Source organism: Gouania willdenowi, chromosome 9 (assembly GCF_900634775.1).
Source record: "Gouania willdenowi chromosome 9, fGouWil2.1, whole genome shotgun sequence".
Classification (NCBI taxonomy): Eukaryota; Metazoa; Chordata; class Actinopteri; order Blenniiformes; family Gobiesocidae; genus Gouania; species Gouania willdenowi.
The window spans coordinates 35,138,367-35,166,154 of record NC_041052.1 but is presented as its reverse complement, the minus strand read 5'-3'; the positions used below and the strand labels follow the sequence as shown (position 1 = coordinate 35,166,154).

The following is a 27,788-nucleotide window of genomic DNA, read 5'->3' as shown; positions in this document are numbered from 1 at the left end:
ATGATAAAAACTATAGAAAAAACACTAAACACTGTTTTATTCCACTTGTTTATAAAATGGGATTCTTTAAAATGTGTTAACGCTCATTCATTCCATTATTATGCTCTATAAATGTTTTTTCATAGTTTTCTAAGCAAAATGTTGTAGTCTGATGAAGGGGGTGTTGGATTTAGAAATTTGAGAACCACTGTCTTATGATAACGATTCAATTTGACCCATGTTTTAAATCAGCTGTAAAATAATCAAAAAATATATTATCCATCATCTAATTTATTTCTCATTTCTTGGTTACCTTGTTAGGCTTCCTAATCAATGTAAATATTGGTATTAATATTTTTGGTGTGGGCGTCTGAGCATTTTTCTGTCAGTATACGTTTAGATTTCATTTTTTTTAAATGGTCAAATGATCCTGACAGGTAAACTTCATATTAAACATATTTTAATAATTGTTAATTACATATGTGCAAGCCATAGAACTATATACTAGTTTTGCATTTAATTAAATTGGAAAGGACAGATTTTATATAATTTCAATGCCAATCTGTCCGAGGAGATCTGGTCTGCTGACTGTAACAATTTTTAAATCACTTCTTAAAACATACTTTTATATACATATAGGAGAGCCTTACTTGATTTTTTAGTAACTCTCTTACCAAAACTTTACATCTTTTATTTTCCAATGTATAGCTGCATTTGGAAAGCACTTTAACGTGTTTTCAAAAGTGCTATATAAATAAAGTTCATTATTATTATTATTAATTACATAGTAAATTATCTGAACTCAATTATAATTCAATTATGACAACAGCAACAGTTTTTTCCAGTTACAATTACGATCATAATTACATCATAAATGCAATCATAATTGACCCCAACCCTGAGAACAGTAGCCTGGCACTCATTAGATACTGGGTGAGTCCACTGAGGTGTTTCTACTTCTCACCATGGATGACGTCTCATCAGTCACAAGCTTCAGGACGTCGATGACGGAGATGTAACCCAACCTCTTGGCGATGGCCAAAGCTGAAGTACCATGCTGTAACATAAAGAGAATAGTCACCTCATCAGATCCTAATCATCCAAACTTTTAAAAGTGAAAATGATGAGTCGCCTAAATCTAGACTCACTGTAGTGGTCTCATTGGGCTGAGCTCCATGCTTTAACAGCAGTGTCACAATGTCTGTGTGTCCCTGCTGGGCTGCCTGGTGCAGAGGAGTGTAACCAAGCTGCAAGAGTCACATCAACACTTTTAATACGTTAACGTTATTGACATCAAATATATGCACATGGTACCTATCTAACTTTAGGAACACAATCGTTTTCACAAAACCATTTGTTACGTTATGTGGATCCTTCACTGTTTTTACAAATGTGGCCTAAAATCTTTGAAATGTCCTTATTAGAAGATCTACGTAAAAAAAAACATTATTTTTGCAGCGTATTTGTTTTATTAACTTTTAAAAATGGACTACTTTACCATTTTAAAACCTGTTTTAAAACCATCTTGAAATCACCTGATCGATGATGTCACACGGCCCCACTGCCTGTAAACATCCCATTGTTTTCTATTGGAGTGAAACATTCAGCCTGTTTTTAGATCATTTAGCAGCTTTTTCAGTAAAAATGACAACTTGTGCTGCTACTGGTTGCTGGTTAGATAATCAGTAAAAGATAAATATGTATATATGTCAATGTAAAGCTCTTTAGTTTACCAAAAGAGCTTAAAAGGCGTTGTGACCTGAGAGATAATCAATGACCGCAGGGGGCAGCAGTTTCAACTCTGTGGTTTGGTAGTAGGCAATGAAGCAGAGAAGAAGAGCTCTCCTTTGGGGCCATTACTCTCCCTTAAAAAGTGCTGAAGGACCCTGCGGTCAAAGATTATTTTTATTAAAGCGGTTTACATCGACATCTTTAACTTTTCCTGATTATTTAGTTGTCACTCCCAGTGTTTCTAATGATGTCAGTGTATAAATCTGACTGTATTTACTGAACCTGTGCTCAGATTAATCCTAAACCAGGAAGAAACACTCGCTCACTCACTCTGGTCTTGCTGTTGACGTTGGCCTGTTGCTGCAGGAGGAACTTCACCATTTTGATGTTGCCATAGTGACAAGCAACATGGAGAGGAGTGTAACCCATCTGACAATGGAGATAAATAAAATATTAAGCATCATCAAAACATAAAATAATCACTATCATGATAGTAAAAGGGTTCATGGCAGTGTTATTCAACCAATGTGGTGTCGCCTGAAATGTCGAGTAACTGATTTTTATGAAATTACTGATTACCACACCATCACACAATCTCAAACACTTCCTCAAATATGAATCTAGTTAAAAGGCAATACAGTATAAAAATTAAATAACTAAATAGTTTAATAATAAAAAATAAATAAAAATTTTAGTTTTAGTCATTAAATATTTTTTAAAACCCAACACACAATCTTAAACAACTGTATTCTATACTTTCACACCCTCAAATTAAAATCTAGTTTAAAAAATAAGAGTATACAAATTTAATAAATAAATAGTTAATTAAATCATTAAAAAAACTTATAGTTCTGTAGTTTTTAAAATCATTGTTCCTTTTCAAATTAAAACACCATCACACAATCTCAAACAACTGTATTCTATATTTTCACTTTCTCAAATATAAATATAATAATATATGAAACAATATAATAAATAATAATACATAAAAAGGAATAAATATATATATATTAAACCACTAATCCTTGCTAATTTGTGTTTGTAAACGTAAAAAAAAATTAATTGTAGAAGGAAAAATAAAGTCTTTGGGGTTGAAAATTATTTATGCTATTAAAATGGTTTAAGGCCAGATTTGTATTTTCTGTCATTAATCAAATATATTTTTACTACAGTGACACAGCACTGATAACGCTGTAACATTTATACACGTAATGAAAAACATTCAAATCCATAGAGTATCTATTTGATCAGAGATTTGAAATGTCGCACCCGTGTTGCTGCATAAACTGAAGCTCCTTGTTTAACCAGGATATCTGCGATGCCAACGTGTCCCTCCTGTGCCACCAGGTGGAGTGGCGTTAATCCGCTCTGTGGGGATTAGTCACAACACAAACTAATCAAACACAGAACTCACTGATCACATGATGTATTATTATGACTTCGCTGCTATGTTCTCTCCTGCTGGTTTTCTCATTGATTGATCGTCTATTCTTGCCTTGTTGCCGAGGTTGACGTTGGCCTGTTTGGAGATGAGCAGGGACACCATGTCGGGTCGTCCCTCCTGTGAGGCCAGGTGTAGAGGTGTGACTCCCTGTAGTGACTCAGCATTGGCTGAGGCTCCACTCTGCAGCAGGCTGTTAGCCACCTCCACCTGGTTCTGCTTGGATGCTATGTGGAGGGCTGTGTAGCCATTCTACAGCGCACACGCACACACACACAGAAGTTATAGTGTCACACATTAGGGCAGGGCAATATATCGAGATTCAAAATATATTGAGATTTCTATTTTGGCGGTATGGAAAATTTGTTTTCTTTATTTTATAGCTAATATTGCATTAAAATACTAGTTTTAGGAGTCGCTGCTTTCTCTACTTCTCAGAACATGAAAATCACAGACAGATGATTACTGAGTGAATCCTAATTTAGACCTTCCACTAAACAAGCCACACTACAGAACTCACTCCCACGTGCTGTCCCTTAGAGCAGCGATTCTCAACTGGTGGGTCATGGACCTGTACTGGGTGTGTTGCGGGCAGCTGGTCAAAAACAAATACTTAAAGTCTCTTATGTTGGACATGTCTTTTATTTTGAAAGAAACTTTTCTTTTGACACCAATGTTGCACAGGAAAATATGTGGATTTACAGTATGTTTCAAAAAAGATTATATGTGTGTTTTTGAAAAACTAATTTTGGTTGGTTGAATTCTTAAAAAAAGTGAATTGCGATTTAATGAACGTGGCAAAATGTGTGGCATTTTTCATCAGCAAATTTAACCCAGAAATGTATTTCAGCTGAGACTTTATTTAGCTTTTTTTTTTCTTTAAATAAAAAAAGGCAAAAAAGAGAGAGAAAAAAAGAAACAAACACAAAAAAAGACAATTGAGTTTTGTATTGTTTTCTTTTAAGAAAAAGAAAAAAGGAAAAACTAGAGAAAAAAGAAGGACAAAATAAATGAAAAAGACAAAAAAAGACTATTGGGTTAAAAAATATTGAGAATTATATTATGTTTTGGTTTATATTTCCCATCCCTATCACACATGTCTGACCTCCCTCTATGGCGTCATGACTCTTCTATTACGTACCCGAGCTGCACTATGCGGGGATCCTCCTTTGCTTACGAGTAAATTAACTACATCCAGGTTGTTGTGATGTACAGCGACATGCAGTGGAGTTAGGCCATTCTGTGAAAGGATCAAACATTCAACAGTCAGTGGTTGAGAAATAAAAAAACAAAAAACACACAGGATGTTTTATTCACCTTTCCAGCAGCGTTGGGATTGGCTCCTCTCTCCAGCAACAGCTCGGCCACGTCCACCTTCCCGTACTTGGAGGCCACATGAAGAGGAGTGAAGCCTTTCTACACAGGCACAGGTGGGGATGAATAAAAACATTTAATACTGAGTTAAATGAAGGTCAAAGGTTACTCAACAAGCATTACTTTGGTCATTTTGGTCTGCTGAGCTTCTGTGTCCAGGAGGATCCTAACGGTCTGGACGTGTCCTTCTCGGGCAGCGATGTGTAGGGGGGTGTGTCCTGCTGTGGTGATGGAGTTGGGGTTGGCTTTGTGCTCCAGAAGAAGCTTTACTAGCTCGTTGTGGCCCATCCGAGCAGCACAATGTAGAGGTGTTTGGTCATCCTGGTCCAAGGAGAAGAGAGGAACTAGTTACTGCACTATACTGTACAATCAAAACAGGATTGGTTTTCTAAATTTGAATTTTAGAATCTTATTCAGGAAGTGGATTGGTGTTTCATAAGACAGAGGTCCACCACTCCTGGACCACAGACATTTTTCCAGGGTTATGTTTAAGTTTTTTTGGTTAGCCTAAAGTAAAATCCGATCACTTAAAGATGCAGTCCGTAACTCTTACAAAAGTGACTTTTTGTCATATTTACTAAAGCTGTCACTATGTAAGGACAGCTTTACATTAAACTAGTAGTTTGTGTGAAAAAAAGCAGGCTCATTGAGTCCCCTCGCTGCAGCTTTTGGCAGATTGCCTGAATGCACCGCGACCAAGCAAAAAGAACCAGGATTGTGTTTGTCGGACTGTCTGACAGCTGTTCCTCACAGGCCCCGCCCCTTTCCTGAAGCTAGAGTGCCGTCTTTTTTACAGTGTATGGTCTGGATGAATAGAAGATGGAATTGGTGACTTTTCTGCTTGAAAGGTAATTACTGCTGCTTGATTTACATTATGTTTGATTTGTAATTGTTACACTAGAACTTTGTTGTGCATGTGCTGTTCGTGTGCACGCTGCTCTCACAGTAGCCTCTGTCTGGGCTGCTGTGAGTGACACTGTGTTGTTACGCTGCTGCTGTGTGTGCACATAGAGAAAGAGAAGTGCTGCAGTAATATGTTTTTAACAGTGCATGTTAGATTACTGTGATGTTGCTGTTAGGCTAACGTTAGCTTGTTAGCTCCTCTGAGGGAGGGACTTTGGAGGCAGGGCAAAAGAGCAGCAGAGAGGGAGGGGAGGGAGAGATCTGAAAGTTACAGACTGCAGCTTTAATGCAAAGAACAAAATCTAAGAAAAAAACAACACAAGTTTTGCATCAACATATACACAAAGGCCCTCATTTATCAACCATTTAAACGAGTGCATACGAACAAATTCAGTCAAGCTTCAATATTTATCAATTCTGACGTGACCGTACGCTACGATCAGATCTCACGTCAGGTTTGACCTCATGTACGCAAATCTGAGTGTGGATCTGTGTTTCAGCAGCAAAATCTGACTGAGTGAAAATGAAATATTAAACAAACCTGTGTCACTGAAGAATAACAGGTACATGTTTCTTTTATTTAATTTAATTACATTATTTTTGAAACCTACATAGAAAAGAAGATGATTTGAACCTCAAAGGAAGAAATAGTTATTCTCCGTTTTTCCCGGGTTTATTTTATTCATTTATTCTAATTCCTCTCTGAGTTTTGTTTTAAGAAAGAGGACTGGTAAAGACCACAGGCATCTATTTACTTTATTGTTTATCCATCAAATCGTGTTGTAGGCCATACTTTGTAAACTTTGTGTGATTGTTCGAACAAAAATACAGAAAAATAAAGAATACAAAAAAGAAGCATAGGCAGAAATGGATTATTAATATGAATTAAACAAAATAATATAAAATGTAAAAAAGCCCACTTTATTACTGATACCACTTTATGGGTTTTCCTTCCACTGAATACCGTATATAACCTCGCTGGTAAACCCTGCTACCCTCCGAGCAGGAGAAAGGTCACATGGGACACAGCGGTGCTTGGGCTGTGTCTCTGACCGAGGGTATTCTACTGCGTACACCAGAGAAAGTATGTGACATTATTTTTAGCCTTATTTATCACATTGGTAAACTGAACGCCTTTTAATAGTCAGTGCAATGTGAAGGGCCAAAGCTTTGAGCGTTGTATGGAGGAGACGTGTGTAATGTACCGAGTGCCCATCGTACTGGAAAATACATTTTTGCTAAAAAAATAATTCATTTTTGTTTTCAAAGTGAACGGACACGTTTTATTTGTTTATTGGATTAGGTTAGGGTTAGGATTAGGATTAGGATTAGGGTTAGAATTAGGTTAGGGTTATAATCTCAGTACGGAGGTAAACTCAGTATGTGACACCAGAAATCACTCATTGTTAAAAAACAGAAAGAGTACTTTTACAAATGTGCTGCAGTATTTAATCAGTAATGTGATGAATCATAGGTGAAATTGGCTAAAGGCAAAATATACACAGAAGGGACAAAATGAAGTCATTTTAAAGGATTTTTTTTAGGGGTTTGATCGTTAATTTTTTTAGTGTTTTATTGATGGCCTGAAGCGTGCGGACTAGTGAGGCCGATACAAATGTCATATTTCCGTTTCTCTCTCCAGGATCTCTGCTGGGAAGTGGTTCACAGCGCACACAGGGGGGCAGACGTCACCTGCTTCTTTGAGTCCAATTTTCACACGTTCAAAAAACACATCTTTGTTTTTCACCATCTCAGATGTGAGGATGCTGATTTTTTATCTTGGAAAGATTTCTCTTCTTGCAAATGTTTGTTTGACCTTAGTGGGCGGGGCCTCTGAACTAGGAATATTTGAGAGCGTAACATATTAATGACAATCAGCATTTATCAACACTTGATCATTTGTACACTGGGATTGGTCAGATAAGAATCTTTCATAATGGTCCTGTCGTATGACAAAATGTGCAGGGTTGATAAATGAGAGTCAAAGTGTCTACTTCAATCCATAGTTCACATTAATGATGGACATTTGGCACAAGCACAGAATCAGATGTCATGACTATACATCTACCTTTGCCTTGGCATCCACTGGTGCATTGTTTTGCAATAAAAAATCAGCGACCTCATAATGTCCTGCTCGAGATGCCATATGAAGAGGAGTCTCCACTTTCTGCACTCAAAAAGAAAAGGAATAGAAATTATTTGATTAATTTTGTCACAGTTAAAAGTTGGAGTTGGTCATTGAGGACCCACCACGTTGGAGGCACTGGGCGAAGCTCCTTTCTGCAGCAGGATCTTCACTATGTTAAGATGACCCATGAATGAGGAGACATGCAGGGGGGTCAGGCCAGACTGCACAATAAAAAATAAAATTTTAACATGAAACTTAAACTCCAATGCCCTCTAATGATTCGTATCTTTGTGTCTCTTACCTCCGTCACAGCTTCCAGTGACGCTGCCTGTTTGAGCAGCAGATCCATCACACGCAGATGGTTCTTTTTACAAGCAATGTGCAGAGGTGTGAAGCCATTCTGTTTCAACAAATCAAGTCATTACATTTGTTCTCAAACACCCAGTAAAGCAGGGATGGGCAACTGTCACAGCGGGAACCACAGAAATGTGACAGCCATAATATCAACATTCATGTCAGCATCTACTTATAAAAGCAAGGGAGGTCTGTGTGGATGGAATAAAGCAAGGGAGATCTGTGTGGATGGATGTGTGTGTGTGTGTGGAGCAAATATCTCCCCGACGCGGTGCGAGTTCGACCTGAAACTTGGCCGACGGATTCCAAATACCCCGAGTGTGTGTATCTGTTATTTTGGAGTAATTTGGTCATTTCAAAATGTTTATTTTAATTTTATTTCACTTCTGGATGGCCCCGAAATGAAACCTATTCAACTTTTGACCTCAGAATGTGAGGGGGCGCTAGCGCTCCAACTATATCTATTTCACAGCACAGCTCACTTCCGGTGCGTGCATGAGCTCCCGTGGACTTCTCTTTTCTCTTTCGAGGAAAAATACTTTATTTGGTGATGACCTTTCCAAACGTTTATTTTCATGTTAGTTTGACCGTTCGCTATTTAGACCGGACAGACCTCACCCGGAAGTTATTGACGGCAATGGCTGCTGTGCTGAAAGCTGCACATTTCTCAGCAGCGCGTGTGTGTGAGAGAACCAACGGAGGAGATTTGTGTCCAAGGTAGAAAGTCACACGCACACGGGCACTGTACTCGACTTCAAAAAAAAAAAATACATTTACAGAAAAATACACAAAATTACTCCTGATTCACACTACAATAGCAACAAAAACAATAATTATACAAAAATACACGACTTCAAAAAAATATACATTACAAAAAAAATTAAAATAAAAAAAAACAGCAAACATTTATGCACAAAAAGACAACAGAAAGATACACATGACTCCAAAAAACATACGTTACAGGAAAATACACCATACAAAAATATAAAAGTGATGAAGTCATGCACATGTCCCATAGAATTAAACCAGGAAAATTGCACCCACATTTTGCACCCGCAAATATACCCCTTATGCTCCCACATGAATGCATATTTCTGATGGGCACTGTACTAGTCTAGAATAATGACTGATGTGAGCATTAATACAGAGGGAAAAGGGTTTTGTCTTCTCAGTTTTTAGTCATTATGTGTGTTTTTGTTATTTTTTTTGTGTATTTTTGTGTAATTTTCTGCATTTTGGTTTTCGATTTGTGCATTTTTTGGATGACTGTATTTTTGTTGTTTTTCTGTATTTTCCTGCCATTTTGTGCAATTTTGTTGACAGTTTGCGTGTCTTTGGAGCTATTCTTTAATGTGTTGTTGTTATTCATGTTTTTGTAGTAATTTTGTTTGTTTAAGTGGTTGTTGTGTCTGTCATTGTCATTTTTGTGTGTTTTTGTGTACTTTGTTCATTTTGCTCTCCATTTGTGGGTTTTTGGGAGTTATTTTGTGTATTATGCCGGGCTTTATATTCCTTTCAACTGCTTGAAATACAATTTTGGGAGATTTGTTTTGGGACCGCACAAAATTAGTGGCCCCTGGCCTGCCAGTTGCCCATGTCTGCAGTAAAGTGAGTGATTCCTTCATGTTTGTCACTGACCAAAGCCCGAGAGTTGGGTTTGGCTCCTTTGTCCAGCAGAACCTTGGCCATGCGGTGGTGCCCACAGTGTGCAGCCACATGCAGAGGTGTGAGGTGGTCCAGTGTGATGTCGTCGATCTCTGCGTTGTACTGAAGGAGCTGCTTGACGCAGTCATTGTGGTCCCCTTGAGCTGCCATGTGGATTGGTGACAGACCGTTCTGCAACAGCAACAATAAAATATGTTGATGAATTCATATTTCAAAGACAAACAGGCACAGACTATGGGACTGAAAGAATACTTCTCACTAAATCACAATGAAGGACCTTCAGGGGATCGAAATTTATAACTGTCTGAGGGCCAAATTTTGTGAAGTAAAGCAATTTTTTTTTTTTAAATCTTTGTTACTGCCTTACTTTAAAGCCAAAAGTTATTTGTAATTACAAGGAATAGGGTCATATGAGTTTATACTTCCTCCTACTCCTTTCCTAACATGTACAGGGTTTACATGCAGGATTTTGTAACCATTTATTCTCGCTTTGTTTGATTTGATTTGATTTTTTAATTACTATTATTATCATTTTCATTGTGATAAATACATTGCTGCTGTGTTCATGTTCAAAATCAAATGAAATCAATTAAATTGGTGAAGAGTCATGATGAATGCAGTTAGTGAGTTACTCATGCTTATTATAAGTCATCCACCTGCAGTAATATATATATATATATATATATATATATATATTTTTTTTTTTTTCTGATTGTCAATGTGTTTTATTAAATTAAGAATTAAAAACACCACAAAAACAGTCACATATTTAAATGTGTACAATCAAAATATTTTATATCAAAACATTCAAATAACACGTCCCAGGAGCTCTGTTGTAAAGATTGCGAGTGAAAGAAGTGACGTAGTCTACGCACATGCGTAGAAGGGATACAAAATGATCAGGCCCGTGAAATGATTGGGCACTGACAACGAGAGCATCACAGCAAATTGCCTGTATTAACCAGATGGTGATGTATGCATTTCTCGGTTATTTAAAAAGAGAGTTTAAAAAACCCGTGCACGCCTGGAAGTAACTTTTGAGGCCAATTGTGCAACAATTAATATGACAGTGCCAATTAAAAAAACTGTAGTTTTTTCCTTTTTACACCTCTGACATCACACCGTAAGGGGCCTCATGTTCAACAGCGCTGGCAAGATCTTTGACCTTCTTAGGAGAAAACTGTGGCTGTTTACCTTGGTCTTTGCCTGGATAGGAGCTCCATGGTCCAGCAGGATCTCTATGATCCTTACGTGACCATTTCTAGCTGCGCAGTGAAGTGGCGTCAACTCATCCTGTAGCGACATGAGAACCATTTATTGACACAGATCATTTAGAAATGAATGGAGGCTTTGGTCTGGCTCTGTGCTGCACCTTTGTCTTGGCGTCTATCTGCGCCCCTCTGTCCAGCAGAAGCCTGACCATGATGACGTTCCCCCGTCTGGAGGCGATGTGCAGAGGAGTGATGCCATTCTGTGCAGAGACACAGATGAGCTCAGACCAACCACACCTAGAACACTTCTTTCACAGTTAGTCAGTCCATACCTTTGGGGTGAAATTGACATTGGCACCTCTGTTGAGCAGCAGTTGAGCTACGTTCAAGTTTTCATAATGTGCAGCAATGTGTAGTGGAGTGAATCCAGTCTGTAACACACACATTAGGTTTCACATTTTGAAACACACAAACAAACAGACAACGCAGAAGTTCTTCTAACGCACCTTGCTGAGAACATCAGGGTTGGGGTCGTTTTGCAGAAGTACTGCGGCTGTGCGTGTGTCGTCGTTGCGCGCTGCAATGTGCAACGCGGGAAGACGGACTTTTCCTTTAGTGCCATAGTTAATGAGGAGGGCCACCACGTTTTCATGACCCTGCTGAAGAGCCACGGCCAGAGGTGTGAATCCATCCTGCAGCACATCAGAGAGAGTTCATGGAAGGACGTCAAATAACCCTCTTATTATCCTCAATAATTACCTAACACACATAAAAACATAATAACACATTTTACACTTGGGGTCAATCTGACCCCAGGGATATTTGCCTCCAGAAAATGATTTTCAGAAAATTGTTGACCAGGTTTTTGTGTCAGACACTTTGTTTATTTGTTGAATACATAAATAACACCTTGATAATGAAACCTTGACCTGTTCTCTAGCGCCACCATCAGGCCAAACTTTTAAATTTGAATTAATTTATCTAGAATAATTTTCATCTAAATCTTCATTAATGACCACTAGGGTATGAACCCTATTGGTTGTAGTGATGATATGACCTTTCCTGCAGCGCCATCATTAGGTCAAACTTTCAGTTTTAGATTTAGTGTGTCTTGAAAATCTTTCATCCAAATCTTTTCTAATTTGGGGTGCACATTCATGATTTTCACAAAATTGATGTTTAGCGACCCCCCCTTTCCTCCTTTTTTTTGTAACATATTTGGGGTTATTCACTATAAATATCTAACTTTTGTTATCCGGGCTTGGGACCGGACGTGGCAGTATGTTTTTTGGTTTGATTTGGACATTTGGTTGATATTTGGCTGCAATGCAAGCTTTTATATGTTTGCTCAACTCTGCACCTGCAGGTGTGGGGATGTAAGGTCACACACAGACAGACAAGTTTTACACAACTAAAACAGTTTAGGGTCAAAATGACCCTAGAGGAACACCAATGCATGCAATATGTGTTCAGCAAAAAAAACATCAGGATAATTTTATGCTTAATAAATTGAAAAGTTATGAAATACGAAGCAAAAGACAAAAAAAAACAACTACTATTTTTTGAATGACAAACATTGAATGAGGTCAAATTGAGCCCAAGAATAATAGAATAATTAAAAGAGACACAAGAGGTTTAAAAACTAGTTTTTACTTTAAACTTGCTTTATTTTGACTGTACCTCTGTTGGAAGGCTTTGATTGGCTCCGTTCTCCAGAAGGAACTTCACCACCTCTAGATGGTTTTCTTGTGCTGCCATGTAGAGTGGAGTGAAACCTTTCTGTCTCAGAATGACACGAGTCAACATCAGCAGCAGCAGCAAAACAAGGACATCAACAGAAAGAAAGGTCATTAAAGTCAAACAAACAACAACAAACAACAAGAATTTTAAATAGAATATGAAATAAATATAAGATCATTATCATTATTAATGATCATAATCATTATTATTAATAGTATACATGCAATATGTATATTACCTTAGGGCAGTGGTTCCCAATCTTTTTGAATTTATGTCAAATCATGTGTACCCCTCTTCTTATCATAAGGACCTTCTCAATATTTCATATGATTTGTCATTTGTGGAACAGTGGGCACTCCTAAACCCCTAACTGTGTTTCTAACATTGGTTCTCTATGAAGGCTTAATCCACAAATTCAAAACAATAAGTGAAATTTAAAGTGGAATTAAAAAAAAATAAAAATAAAATAAAAATAAAAATATATATATATAAAATGCAACTTTTATGTGATTATCACTTTGTAAATAAATACGGCCGCCTTTGGAAAATCTAGCTAATTATTGTCAGAAGCGTGATAAAATGGTCTCTACAGCATAAATAATCCTGTTTCACTAAATTACAAGAAAACATAGTATTTTATTGAGCATTTGAAGTGTTTGTGGTGAATGTGTCCAAAAAATATCTTAAAAGGGAACTAGGAACATTTCTCAAATTAATTCTAAAATCTTTCCGAGTACCCCCTGCAATGTGCTTCTGTACACTTAGGGGTACACGTACCCCTGTTTGGGAACCACTGCCTTAGGGTACGTGCAATACATATAGCGCTTCAGGATCCATGTACAGTACAAAGCAATTTAGGGTACAGTATGTGCAATTTATCACACTGTACACATTATTTTTAAGGAGAAATGACATGATTATTAAAAAAACATTTTTTTAGAACTAGAAAATTAAACTAATAAATTGTAAATTAATGAGTAAACTTTTTTCTGCCTCACCACACCTGAGTTTGTGGTGGTAAATCTCTCCTGTCCTGTACTGTGTAGTTCCTGTTGTGTGTGGCCCTAATGTGTGTGTGTGTGTGTGTGTGTGTGTGTGTCTCTCTCACCTGGGACTGAGCGTTGACGTTGGCCCCGTAGTTAACCAGCTCTGTGACCACCTGTTCCTGCCCTGCCAGAGCAGCGATGTGCAGGGCCGTGTTCCCTTTCTGAACACAACACACAGTCTGTTAGTTTAAAACAGCAGCAGTGGAACAACCTTTACAAAACGTCCGCTTCAGGTCCAGTGTTGGGTCTTTTTACAAGTCTAAAATAAACAAAGTGAAGTGTATTCTTTAGCACAGTGGTTCCCAACCTTTTTTAAGTCGTGACCCGTTTTTGATATCACAAATTTCTGGCAACCAGAAATTCATTTTTTATATCATGTTTGTTGATAGTGTTAGAAGTAGCACTATCGTGACAAGATGCAATGTGATTAGATATTTTTATACTGTATTTTAACTAGATTTATGTTTGAGGAAGTGAAAGTATAGAATACAGTTGCTTGAGATTGTGTGTGGTGTTTTAATTTGAAAAATAATAATCATTTAAATGATCATAAAAGTGATTTTTTATTTTATTATTAAATGAACTACTTAATGATCTAATTTTTATACTGTATTTTTTTTTACTAGATTCATGTTTGAGGAAGTGAAAGTATATAATACAGTTGTTTGAGATTTTTTATTGATAAATGAACTATTTAATTTTTATATATTTGTTTTTCTAGATTTATATTTGAGGAAGTCAAAGTATAGAAAGTATAGAAAAAGAGTTACAGGAACTTTTTCTTTACTGTGTATGAATATGAGGGAGATTTTAAATTATGTTGTTGATTTAATGTTGATTTTTAAGCTGTTTAATATTTTTTGTTGCACTTCTTGATCATGTAAAGCACACTGAATTGCTGTGTGTATGAAATGCACTATACAAATACATTTGCCTAGAATGCAGTTGTTTCACATTGTGTGATGGGTTTTAATTTGAAAAAGAATAATTAAAAAAATTACAAAGAATGTAATCAGTGATTCTTTTAACTACTGGAAAATTTAGGCGACCATTTGAATTTCAGACAACCCCACGTGGGGTCACGACTCCAAGATGCACTCAATCAGTGAGGGTTTCCACGTGCCTGTGGGGGGGAGTAAATACAGTATTTCCATAATATTTTACCTTTGTTTCGGTCTCCAGAACAATCCCATTGTGGAGAAGCTCCAGCACCATTTTAACGTGGCCTTCTTTAGAGGCCAAATGCAGCCCATTGAGTCCATTCTGAGAGGGAGAGATAAGCAGACCTCACACTGAAGTGTCCGACACACCAACACGGTGAGGAATTCAGGAGAACACACACACACACACTCATTGAATGTGTGCATGAAGGACATGCCACGTGAAACATGTATTTGTTGTGAAACACAAACCACGGCAGGCAAATACTTACACTTGACAGGACAGCATGCACGCAGCACTGCTTAGAGGCAAAAATAACAGGGAACAATTCGGGATGGAAATTTTTGACGTGAGCAAGAGAAAGGAGGTGGGCGATGAGAGGGGGATGGCAGGCCACTGGTCTCGTGGTTATGGGAAGAATAAGAGCCGTGTGGGATAGGTCTGACCTCACACAGCCTTCCTTCAGCCGCACAGGACATGTGAGGTTGGACCTTTCGCACACCACTGATATTATTCCTCTGAGTGAGGAGACCACAGCTCACCATCACTCTACTGCAGACACGGCAGAGATGGAGGAGGAAAACCAGAGATAAAAAGGAGATGAGTCAGAAAACATCGCAGACAGGACGGGACTGAGGGTGGAGGGAGCTTCTGGTTAGACATGGGAGTGACCAGGGGTGGACTGGCCATCTGGTCCCCGGTGGGCCATCAACTCAAAGTGGGCCGGTCCCTTTTGTTCCGTTTTATTTTGACAAACAAGTGGAGGCCGACATGGTAAGTGTAGTGACAAAAAATTATTAACAGGTGGCAAAAAATGGTCCAAAAGTGGCAAAAATGTAGCATGAAAAGATCAAAAAGTGACCAAAATGGGCAAAAAAGGGAAAAAGTGGTATATAATGGCAAAAGGTAGTTTAAATGGGCCAAATGTGGCAAACAATAGTGATAAAAGGGCAAAAATGTGGAACAAAAAGAGGCAAAAGGGAAACAAGTGGTATTTATTGGGCAAAAGCCAGCTTATTTGGATGAAAAGTGGGTTAATGAAAAGTTAAAGGACAAAAATCACATTAAAGTGTCAAAAAAAACTTTCCAAATGGACAAAAAACAGGGGGAAAAATATTTAGTGGCAAAAAAGTAAAATTTGAAAAAAGTGGCAAAAACGTGGCACAAAAAGAGTGAAAAGGTGACCAAAATGGGCAAAAATGTAGGGAAAAAAGGAAACAAGTGATATTTATTGGACAAAAGGGTGCTTATTTGGATGAAAAGTGGAAAAATTGACAAAAAATAGGAAAAGAAAAAGATATTTATTGGTAAAAGGAAGCTAAAATCTGAAAAAAAATGTCAAAACTTTTTGAATAGGGGCAAAAATGGGACAACGGAAGCGATTTCCTGGAGGAATATTATTTAAAATTAAGACATGAAGAGCCACATGTTGGTTTCTATATGTGGTGTCCGCCAGGGCTGAATTTGTGTCCCAGTCCACCCCTGGGAGTGACAGAAAACAACGTACTGGGGGGGTGAACTATGGAATTACGGGCCAAACTCACATTAAACAGGACACACTGTCAGTCAAACACAATGAGCAACACATGAACCAATCACAGAGGTTCAAATTCAACAGAGAACCATGCAAAAGGTGGAAATTGTAAATAACTTTTGTATGCTGTGGCAATAATATGTATGATTGGATAAAAATGTGTTATATTAAGATAAAGATAAGGCATAAATGTCTTTTTTTTAAAAACCAAATAGGAAAAGATGTAAAATACACTAAAAACGTTTTATCTATCATCCAATTTGTTTTTATTCTCTTGGTTTTCTTGTAAGGCTTCCTTATCCGTGAAAATATTGGTATTCATATTTTTGGTGTGAGCCTTTTATCAGTCAGTATACCCTTAGATTTATATTTTTTAAATGGTAAAATGATCCTCAAGAGAACTGATATTAAGTAAACTTAATATCAAACATATTTAAATAATTGTTAGTTACATATGTGTGAGCCACAGAACTATAACATGGTTCCCTAGTTTTGTATTTATTTTACACATTTATATAATTTCCACGTCTATTATAATTACAAAGTAAAATATCTTAACTAAATTACAATTCAATTACAATTACAAAAGCTTTTTTCATTTTTTTCCAAATATAACTACATCATAATTGTAAATTATTATTAGTTACTCGATTACAATCATAATTGACCCCAACCCTGGCCCTAACTGTGTGTGTGTGTGTGTGTTTTATTTATCAATCTATATTTAATTCTTGGACAATATTTTTTTAATTTATGCATTTTTGTATTTTTTCCACTTATATGGAAAACAGGCCTTTGAAAAAGTTGGGATTACTGCAGTGATTGCAAAAAGTCGAGGGCAGCGCAGACAAATAAAGGTGAAGGTTTGATTAATGTCCTGGAGGAGTGTAAAGCACACAAATCTTTGTTATCCTGAGGGGGAGGAGAACACTTCCTCTTCCTGGTCACAGTGGGAACAAGCGTCACAGTAAATGATGCAGGATGGACGAGGCTGGGAAAAGCTAAGCCTCTGCCCCACTACTTATTCCCTTCACTGGGAGCTCTACCCGTCACCTTCAGCCACTGATTAATGATCCAATCAGACATGCACATGCAGCACAGTGTGTGTCCATAGCAACGCAGACTTTGGGTTCCATTCATCATGCATGACAATCATAAAAATACAACATAAGTAATGCAAATGAGAAATGTTTGTAAAATGATGCATGAATATGCTGAGTTTTATCCCAACACAATTACCAATTTAAAACTTCAATACGTGCTACACCGTAGGATGTATCACAGTTACTATTAAAGCATATTGTATTTCTATAGTATAAATCAGGGTTGGGGTCAATTATATTTTCAGTTACAATTACAACATTTTCAATTACCCATGTTTGATTTTAATTAAATTACGATTAGAGTGACCAGCATTTTTTCCCCAATTACAATTAAATCACAGTTTTTTTTATCCTCAGACAGTCAATTACAATTACATTCTCAAGTAGTAAAGTTAACTTACAATTAATCACAATTATTGAGCCTGAAATAAATAACCTAAAAAATAACCTTGTGTTAGCTTTCTGTTAGCATCTCTTATGATAACAGGTCCCAAATCAGCTGTAAAATACACTAAAAACAAATATTTATCATTTAATTTATTTCCTATCTATTGGTTACCTTATTAGGCTTCCTAATCAATGAAAATATAGGTTTAATATTTTTGGTGTGGGCGTCTGAGCCTTTTTTGTATCAGTATAGACCTAGATTTCTATAATTTTATACTGTAAATGGCAAAATGTGGGAAAACTTGATATGAAATATTTTAATTATTGTTAACTACGGTACAGATGTATAGAACTGTACATAGAACTGCAACATGGTTCCCCAGTTTTGCGTTAAGTTACAATTGACAATTTTTATGATACGATACAGCAACAGATCTTTAAAAAACAAGTGCTTCTATGCTAATCAAACGTAGCAGGAACGAAAAAGGATTGAAACTAACTTTTATTGAACCCTCCTATTATCCTCAAATATTACATATATATTATATATACATTTTACCCTTGGGGTCAATCTATATTTGCCTACAGAAAATGATTTTCAGAAAACTGTTGAGCAAGTTTTTGTGTCAGACACTTTGTTTATTAGTTGAATACATAAATAATCCCTTAATAATGAAACTTTGACCTGCTCTCTAGCGCCACCATCAGGACAAACTTTTACATTAGAATGAATTTATCATGAATGGTTTTCATCCAAATCTTCTCAATTTTACTGACAACACTAATAACCACTAGAGTATGAACCTTGTTGGTTGTGGTGATGGTATTAACCTTTCCTGCAGCGCCACCATCAGGTCAAACTTTCAGTTTTAGCGTTAGTGTAGCTTTAAAATTTTCATCCAAATTTTTTCTAAATTGGGGTGCACATTCATGAACCATATTGATTGATGTTGGTCTTTCCATTTTTTAAGGGATTGTGTGTGCTGGGGTCGACACTCATTGTCATCAAAATAAGGTCCGCCTATGTCACTTTTACTGTGCAAGAGCTGTTCCAAAACCTCATTGACAGTAAATCTTTAAGGTTACACACTGTTTCACAGCTTGGTGTAATTTGACCCCAGAGAAACGCCAATACGTGTGTTCAGCACATTGAGCAAATACCAACAAGATAATTTCATTCTTAATAAATAGTAACAAATTATTAAAAAAATCATGAAATATGAAGCATAAACATAAGTCAACTATTATGTTTTGAACGACAAACATCAAATTGACCCCAAGGATAATAGGAGGGTTAATGCATTTCATTATTAAACTTCTTCATTGTATAACAGCACATTTAAGGATCAGAACTGGTGTTGTTGAGAAAATATTTCATTGTTTCAAAACTGGCAACTTTCTATGTGATAGTGCAACAATCTGTTACCTGATTGGCTGTGTTTATATCAATTCCGTTTTTGATGTGATCCAACGCCTTGTCCAGGTTGCCAGATCGAGCTGCTCGGAGGAAACTGTTGCCAGCGTCTGCCTGCAAGTGTCATAGAAGAAAAAGAAGAGGAAAGCAGGAAGAAAAGGAGAAAGTGAGAGACACAAAAGTGAAGGAACAGAGAGGGAAATAAAGAAGGAGACAGAGTTGGGTTAATATGAAGCATATTTACAGACAGAAAGATGGAAGCTGTCCATCAGTTTTTCCCCTCATTTTCCCCTCCTCCCTTCAGATTGAGATGCTGCAGGTTGAATAATCGTGTGTGTGCATCTTTAAATATGTTAGGGAGGGCATGGTGGATGCGTGGCTGGATTATATCAAATGATTTGTGGTGCATTAGTAAGAAGAACCAGGAGAAAGGTAAGTCCTGAATCCCAGGCTGGAATAAGAGACACCTGGTGTTTATCTGGTATCTGCGAGCTTTACAGATTGCTCAGACGATGAGGAGAGAGAATTAAGGAGGGAGAGAAGCTCAACAGCCGCAAATAGACTCGGAACGATTCTCAAAAAGATTGCTGTAGCTAGCGGTTAGCGGCAAATTGGGCTAAAAGCAGGGAACATGTTTGTTTTAAACAATTTCAAGTCCTTCATGCTCAAATTCACCGTCTAAAACTGCTTATCGATGCTGCTTCTCAACAAACTAATGATCAGCACCGCACTCCGAACATTGGACGTTGCCAAGTGTGCAAACTATCACCGGTACCACAGAAAAAGCAAACTTGCAGCTTCCGTTAGCATTCTTGACTCCTTTTGTACTTATTCAGAAGTACTCGTGCCAACAGTTGTGCAGAACCTTGCAATGCAAATATCAGAAAACTCACTTAAACAGAGTGATACTAGTGAACAACTTGTTTGCATGAACACAAATGAATGATTTCAGTATTGTTGATATAATTAACAATTATCTTTACAGAGTACATACCCTCCAGTGCAACATATTGCGCAGTTTTTTGCGAGTTTTTTCTGTAATGTAATGTAATGGACTTTAAAGAGTGACTAAACCTCTCTATTCACGCTTCTCTCAATCCAACCTACTCACCACAGATTGTAGAGTCCACAGGTGCTAGTTTTTATAATAATAATAATAATAATGCATTGGATTTTATATAGTGCTTTATCATAAACACTCAAAGTGCTTCACATAATTAAGGCATTATTCTTTCACTCCACACTTAGTGGTGGTAAGCTACTATTGTAGCCACAGCTGCCCTGGGGCAGAGCGAGGCTGCCATAGTGCGCCATTGGGCCCTCCTACCACCACCAACACTCACACACTACATTCATACTAGGCAATGTGGGTGAAGTGCCTTGCCCAAGGACACAGTGACAGATACCACTGGGGCGACTGTCCACCACTGTGGAACCTGGAATTCTCAGTGGTCTCCATCCAACTACTAACTAGGCCCAGACCAGCTTAGCTACAGAGATCTAACGAGATCGGGCCCTCATAAAAGGGGTGGGGCAAACAGTGCTTATTCATGACGCAAGATGGTCCCAAAACGTCACATGATCTTGTTCTCAGCCAATAATAATAATAATAACAATACATCAAACTTGTATAGCACTTTTTTGACACTCAAAGACGCTTTACATGGAGAATAAAATAACAAAAAAGGGGTTTATGGAAAAGCCAGTTTGAACAGGTGGGTTTTGAGTAATGATTTGAAGTACGGTAGTGAGTCATAGAATTTCTGATGGGCGGTGGGAGTGAGTTCTAAAGGGTGGGGGCAGCGTTGGCGAAGGCTCGGTCCCCCAAGGTCCGGCGGTTAGTGCGGGTGATGGGAGTGAGGCTGTTGGTGTCGGCTGAGCAGAGGTGGTGGGTGGGTTGGTGTTGTTGTTACAGGGGTTCGGTGAGGTAGGGTGGGGCCAGGTTAGGGAGGGACATATAGGTGAGGAGGAGGAGCTTGTATTAAATGCAGTATTGAACGGGGAGCCAGTGGAGCTGTTGGACAACGGGGGTGATTTGTTCTCTGGACCGGGTGTGAGTGAGGAGGCGGGGAGCAGAGTTCTGGATGTATCGCAGTTTTTGGAGGTGAGTGGTGGGAAGTCCTTAGAGAAGGCTGTTACAGTAGTCGAGTCTGGAAGGGATGAAGCCATGGATAGGGTTTTAAGCTGTTGACTGGGTAAGGGAGGGGCAGAGGTATGCAATGTTTTCAACAGCAAAAATCAATTGTAATAGCTGGGTGTCAACCCATAGAGGGCAGTCACTGGCATTTTACAACAAAATATACCAAATTTAAATACTTAGACTAAAATGTTGAGAGTTGAACCAGGACCAAACAACAGCACTACTTCATACCCAAATACATGTACATTGTATTCAGCAGAAAAAAAATGTTTTTGGGGTTTATTTACTTTTTAAGGACATCCCAAATTTATCTGATGAAGATTTGGCCAAATCATCCGACATTATCACACCCTGAATATCACCGGGTTGTAAAATGCTAAAGATTGGCCAAAAGCTGCGGTTTTGGCAGCCATTTTGATTTTCAAATTAAGAAGTAAATGGCTCAAGTTACAGCTTGGGAACATAGATATTTTAAATCAGCATACGTATATACCCAAACTGACCATATAAGCTTGGTTTCCCACTTTTACCCCCAAATGCTTCTAACATTCACCTTTTTGAGAATCAGGCCTAGTCTAAAAGCTGCACTTTTTCACTTCCTTGACATAATCTCCTGTTCAGTCATTCTCATCCCTGCACGTATACATCCACTGCTTCTGTTTGACCAGTCGCTTTCACACACTGGTCAGGGATTCAAACACACACATTCACTGCTCGTCCAACGTGTGGCTGTGCATAAAACATAGACGTCGTTCCTCCACTTCATGCCGCAGTGCTTTAAACTGTGTTGACCATTGTAGTGACAGCACTATTGGCCCTGTTCTGACACAGTGGGAGTGGGCTCGGCTATAAAAGACAAAAGAACTCACATGCCTGAAGAAAAGGCTTAGCAACAAATGACACAACATGACACCAGTGGCCCAGTGCTGCACAAAAGAGAGAGAAAGGTTGTTTAAAAATAGGAGAGAAAAGAACCCAAAGGGAAGGAAACTGCGACTTTCAGCTGACTGTGACAGCCGACTCATGTCTGACACACACACGCACACACACGCACACACACACACACACACACACACACAGAGTTGTAGATCTGAGTGAGAGAATCTGAGTGTGAAGCGATCAATCCCAAGCACATGGACTCCTGTTACACTTCTGCTCTCATTGCTTAGTCATTGTAGCTGTTTCTGTGTAAATCCACACACCTCTGACTCAGAGACACTCACAATGAGAGAGTAAACACTTCACACATACACGCACTGCAAACACAGAAATAAACACGTGTCCAAACTGTTGTTTCTAGTGCTAGCAGCTCTGTGCTAATCTGTGGTGGTAAAGCACATTTTCCCTCTGTTCTGCTGCCATACTTTAGACTCTACCATGAAGAAGAAGAAGCTGATTCTAACATTTTTACAATTCAAACAGCTGCAGAGCAACAAAATGACCCTGGAACACACACACGTCGCTGAATTTACCATCAGCAGTAGAATTAATCATCCACAAAATAGCCGCAAAGGCTTTTAAATGTCAGACAAACAATCATTACACAAAAGATACACAGCGTTTAAAGTAGTTTTCCGATTTATTTTTGCCTGACCGATAAAAAGCTGTTTATCTGTTGTTCAATTGTCATTCTGCAAAACATGCACGCAACATTTAGCGTACCTAAAACTGCAACAGTTAACACTGAGACAGACAACACTGTGGAGGCACACAATGTGTTTCTGAGGAATGAAATGAGAGGTTTGAAGACTTTTGAAATGGACAAACATAAAAATCCGTCCATCAGTGAAGAATAAATACAGCTGATACACACAGCAACGCCTTCAACTAATACACACAGACCAGAGCAAATGGTGGCACCATGGAGACCGCTACAGACGTTCAATCGAACGAGTTCTCCTAATCCTCATGAGAAAACCTGCTAGAAAATTGGCAGAGAAAGTCATGTAGTAACTTTTATTAACTATATATTACTAAAGTTCAATTACAATTCATCACAATTACCAAACCTTGCATAAATAAGCCCATAAAACTTAACCTTCGACTTGTGTTAGCTTTGTTAGCATCTGTTATGAAAACAGATCAGTTTTGACTTATGTTTTAAATCAGCTGTAAAATACACTAAAAAATCATTTGTTTCATCTCTTGGTTAACTCGTTAGGCTTCCTAATCTAAGAAAATATTGGAATTAATATTTTTGGTGTGGACGTCCGATCCTTTTTGACAGTATACCACTAGATTTATTTCTTTTTAATTTAAAAAAAAAAAAGTAAAAAAATATCCTCAAAAGAACTGTCAGTTAAACTTGATATGAAACATTTTAATAAATTTAACTACGTATGCCTATGTGTAAGCCACAAAACATGGTTCCACAGCTTTGAAATTACCATTACAATTACATCATAATTGTAATTACCAATTATGCAATTACAATTACAATTGACCCCAACTCTGAAAATCCTCATAATAAGAGCGTTGCATGTGGTGGTCAGAGGTGTTTTTTTAAAAGCATGTTTGTGTGACTTTTTGCTTACGTCAGTAAGTGAGATTCTGGTCTACAGAGATAAGGGTGGAGGGGAACCACACCCACGAATGAACTGAGACATAAACAGGTACTCACTGCATGTTTGGGGCATATTAGAATAGTTTTTGGTGCACATTGGTCAGTTTGAAGAGCTAGAATTGGTTAATAACCTACATAATTTCTTAGTGTGTACAACGGCACAAAGCTACAAGTATTGATGCAGGTGAAAACATTCCCTCTGTCATCACAGACTGTGTGTGTGAGTCTTTGTTTTCCTTCGGTCTTTGTGGTCTCTATGGTTTCCTCTCTTTGCCGACCTCCTTTGCTGCTGCAGACATGATGACATCACTTCTATGCTGGTGGACTGTAGTCCTTAAAACTCACTTTTTTAAAACTGTATTGTTTCCCCTAACTGCACACTCGCCAATGCATGTGCACAAAATCAGCATCTGAGATGCTAAACGTTCCTGGCAACAAGTTAGAAAATAAAGAATATTCGTTTACATTTTACTTGAAGTTTTATACATGAAGGCTGACATTACGCTGTCATTTTTATTATGACATGACACATGTCATTAGCATGAATAAGGTGTTATGAAGGCTGTCATTAAGTGTTGTTTGTTACCCTAACCCCTCACCCTACCTAACCCCACTAGATCCATCCAATTAATGCAAAAAAATGCCAACATAGCTCCAAAGGTGTCAATTTAGCGAAGAAAGTGTATGTTCGTACGGTTGCTGTACGGACAACCCCCGGTGCTATTGATAGCAACGTTTACCGAAGTACACGAGTGATAACACACATTTTAAAGAATCTTATTTTGTGAATAAGTGGAAAGAAACAGTTTTTATAGCAGTGGTTCCCAACCTTTTTTGGAGCATGACTCCATTTTGATATCAAGAATTTCTAGCGACTCCAAAGACAAAATTAGTTTTTGATCATGCTTGAGCTCAGATATATATATACTGTATAAAACTGTATTTTAGTCTAACTAGATTTATATTTCACAAAGTGAAAGTATAGAAATACAGTTGTTTCAGGTTGTGTGTCATTTTAGTTTAAATAAAAATAAATTTTTTTAAAACATCTATTTAAATTTTTCAGACCCCATTTAAACTCCAGGTGACCCCACATGGCATCCCGACGCCAAGATTGAAAAACACTAATTTAATGGCTCCTGAATAGATCTATTTCTATAGTTTTTAATCATCTGTTCTCTCATCTCACGCCTGGGGTGAGACCACGACTGACACTGAAGAAATGGTTTAGTTATTGATCCTAAAATGTATTGCTGAAAATACAGAAAGACAGTAAAATGTCCTCCTTTTAACAAAATTGATTACAATTATTTGAGCTCATCACTGTGTCTAAAGTCAGAAAATGTATAAAGTCAACTATTAGGATTTACATGTTGAGTAACAAACCCACAGTGACCCACAGCCTTAGACACCAAAACAAACCTGACCTGAAACTGTTACTAAAGTATTGTCACACATTTAAAAACTGAAACAATGCTGAGTCAAGCTCTTGGTCTCAATATACAGTATCATTAATTTATTATTCTAATTGATTTCTCATTTAGAGGAAATACTTTGACAGTCACACGTGTAGGTCCTGCTTTTATGTTAAAAATCACTTATTTTTAATTTATAGCTTATTTTGTATTAAAATACTTATTTCAGGAGTCGCTACTTTTGCTACTGCTTAGAAAAGCATTAAAAACACAGTTGGATGGATTTCTGAGTGTGTCCTAACCCAGACCTTCCCCTAAACAAGCCACACTACAGAACTCACTCACACGTGCTGTCCCTTATAGGAGAAAAAGACAAAAGTTGCACATATTGTGAAGCCGTTTTATTCATAAATATGCTTGTGTGGCATTTTTATAAGCAAATTTGATGTAGAATTGTCTTTCTGGTAAGACTTTGAGCCCCCCTCTCTCTAGTGCACAAACACAACCGGGTGCACCAGGTGCAAATCATAAATATTTTAGGGCGACCACAGCACCCAGCAGTGGGGTGAGAATAGGTGCAATAATTCCTTAATATTTACCAACAGGTTTTCTGCAACCACAAACTCATCAGTAAGATTCCTTCTATTTTGGAAACAGAAGAGCTCCATGTACAGTATTTAGATTATTATTATTGTGATTTGATAGTTTCTACATCTCTTCGTCTGACTGAGCAGCGGATAGGGAAATGACTGTAAAGTGCTTAAACAGCTACTTCACTTCTGCTGACTGGCATTCGGTCTCGGAATTGATTTTCCTTCCTCTGCTTCTTTTTTCTGCACGCTCAATCTGTGCTGTCATCTCTCTGGCTGCTTCACAAAGTCTCCAACTGCTGAGATATCTAAGTATGACTGGGCAATATAAACCCAAACTCATATTTCTGTAATTCTTTTTAGGCCAGACTATACCGGACTCAAAACGCTGCTCACTTTGTTCTTCTTTTTGATGTTGTGTACACTAGTAAAAATAGTTACTGCTCTGTTTTTCATGAACGGATCAGGCTGAACTTTGGTAGGTATATTCTATGAATGAGTACGCATCAACACTCGGAGCCCAAAAAAAAAAAAAAAAAAAGTCGATTTCTCATTTAAAAGTGGTAAAAAGGGTTAAAAAAGTGTCAATATTGGACCAATTAATTTAAACTGGCAAATAATGGGTATGGCAAATCATGGTTAAAATAAGCATGAAATATGGTGGAAAGAGGTTAAAAGTGACAATAATGGGTCAAAATACAGTATATGACATTAGGTGGGAAAAGTAATGGAAAGGGTTTAAAAGTGCCAAAAATGTCTTGAAAGTGGAAAAATGTGCTGAAAAGGCATTGCAATGTGATAGAGAAGTGGCAGTAATGGGAGTAATGTAGCAAAAATGCATTAAAAGGAGCAAAAATATGGCAAGAAAAAAATGTAAAAAATTTGCAAAAATGGGCTAAAAAATATTCTTAGGTTCTTGAAGACATCTGGCAACTCCCTCCCAGTGTCTCACAACCCCAAATGGGGTACTGACCCCAAGGTTGAGAACCCCTGCTCTAAGGGACAGCACATGTGAGTAAGTTCTGCGGTGTGGATTGTTTAGATAATGGTCTGGGTTAGAACACACTCAGAAATCCATCTAACTGTGCTTTTCATGCTGTTCTGAGAAGTAGCAAAAGCAGCGACTTGCAAAACAAATATTTTAATACAAAATAAGATATAAAATAAAAACATATTGTTAAAGGCGAGATTGTAATTTAGATGTAGAGTGGGTCAGATAAAGACCCTGGGATTGTTCTTCTCAGAAGGTGAATGAGTGGCTGCTGAGTATTGTTCTATTTTAACTGTTTACTTTCTCACACACATCCCCCCCCCAACTCTGGTGGTGCAGCCCACTGTTTGTGCTCACTGTCTCTTTGAGGTCGGCCCCTCTGCAGCCTCTTCACCCGTAGATGAGATTGTGACGGTTATAATTGTCATGCTTATTGTGATCCTTTATGCAGGTGACGCGCAGGGTGAAAGCCATACGGTGAAGATAGGGATTGGATCAAGATATGCTAAATATCCAGTGATTTACTGCACGATAATAAAAATCATTATTATACAGCATAAGGCCATCTGCGCAGGCCGCAGGAATAAATGATGCACAACACTTATGATTGCATTGTGTGTCTCTGCATTTTCAGTGTGGTGATGCAAAAAATGCATTCATCAATATATTTGACAACATTTATGAACAGTATCAATCTTTTGGGGGCCAGGGGTATAAAATAGTGCTGGGCAATATATGGACCACAACTCACATCTCAATATATTTTCTCAAAATGACGATATACGGTATAAATCTCGATATTTTTCATTCAAATAAAGTCAGACCAGAAAGACAATTCTAGGTTCAATTTGCTGATGCAAAATGCCACACAGACACATTTATTAACAAACAGTTGCACAAAATGTGCCATTTTTGGCA

General features: G+C 37.8%; 1 protein-coding gene across 1 annotated transcript in view; it reads right to left on the bottom strand.

Moving 5' to 3' along the window:
• ank1a (ankyrin 1, erythrocytic a) overlaps window positions 1-27,788 on the bottom strand; it is a 178,443-nt gene that overhangs the window by 52,588 nt on the left and 98,067 nt on the right. Inside the window, exons 3-22 of the mRNA XM_028457620.1 lie at window positions 19,184-19,285; window positions 14,737-14,835; window positions 13,635-13,733; window positions 12,467-12,565; window positions 11,293-11,478; window positions 11,119-11,217; window positions 10,948-11,046; window positions 10,770-10,868; window positions 9,549-9,746; window positions 7,858-7,956; window positions 7,679-7,777; window positions 7,497-7,595; window positions 4,649-4,846; window positions 4,469-4,567; window positions 4,293-4,391; window positions 3,206-3,403; window positions 2,980-3,078; window positions 2,041-2,139; window positions 1,128-1,226; window positions 944-1,036 (exon numbers count right to left, since the gene is read on the bottom strand). Of these exons, the coding sequence (XP_028313421.1) occupies window positions 944-1,036; window positions 1,128-1,226; window positions 2,041-2,139; window positions 2,980-3,078; window positions 3,206-3,403; window positions 4,293-4,391; window positions 4,469-4,567; window positions 4,649-4,846; window positions 7,497-7,595; window positions 7,679-7,777; window positions 7,858-7,956; window positions 9,549-9,746; window positions 10,770-10,868; window positions 10,948-11,046; window positions 11,119-11,217; window positions 11,293-11,478; window positions 12,467-12,565; window positions 13,635-13,733; window positions 14,737-14,835; window positions 19,184-19,285 (2,361 nt within the window). The remainder of the gene's footprint in view (window positions 1-943; window positions 1,037-1,127; window positions 1,227-2,040; window positions 2,140-2,979; window positions 3,079-3,205; window positions 3,404-4,292; window positions 4,392-4,468; window positions 4,568-4,648; window positions 4,847-7,496; window positions 7,596-7,678; window positions 7,778-7,857; window positions 7,957-9,548; window positions 9,747-10,769; window positions 10,869-10,947; window positions 11,047-11,118; window positions 11,218-11,292; window positions 11,479-12,466; window positions 12,566-13,634; window positions 13,734-14,736; window positions 14,836-19,183; window positions 19,286-27,788) is intronic.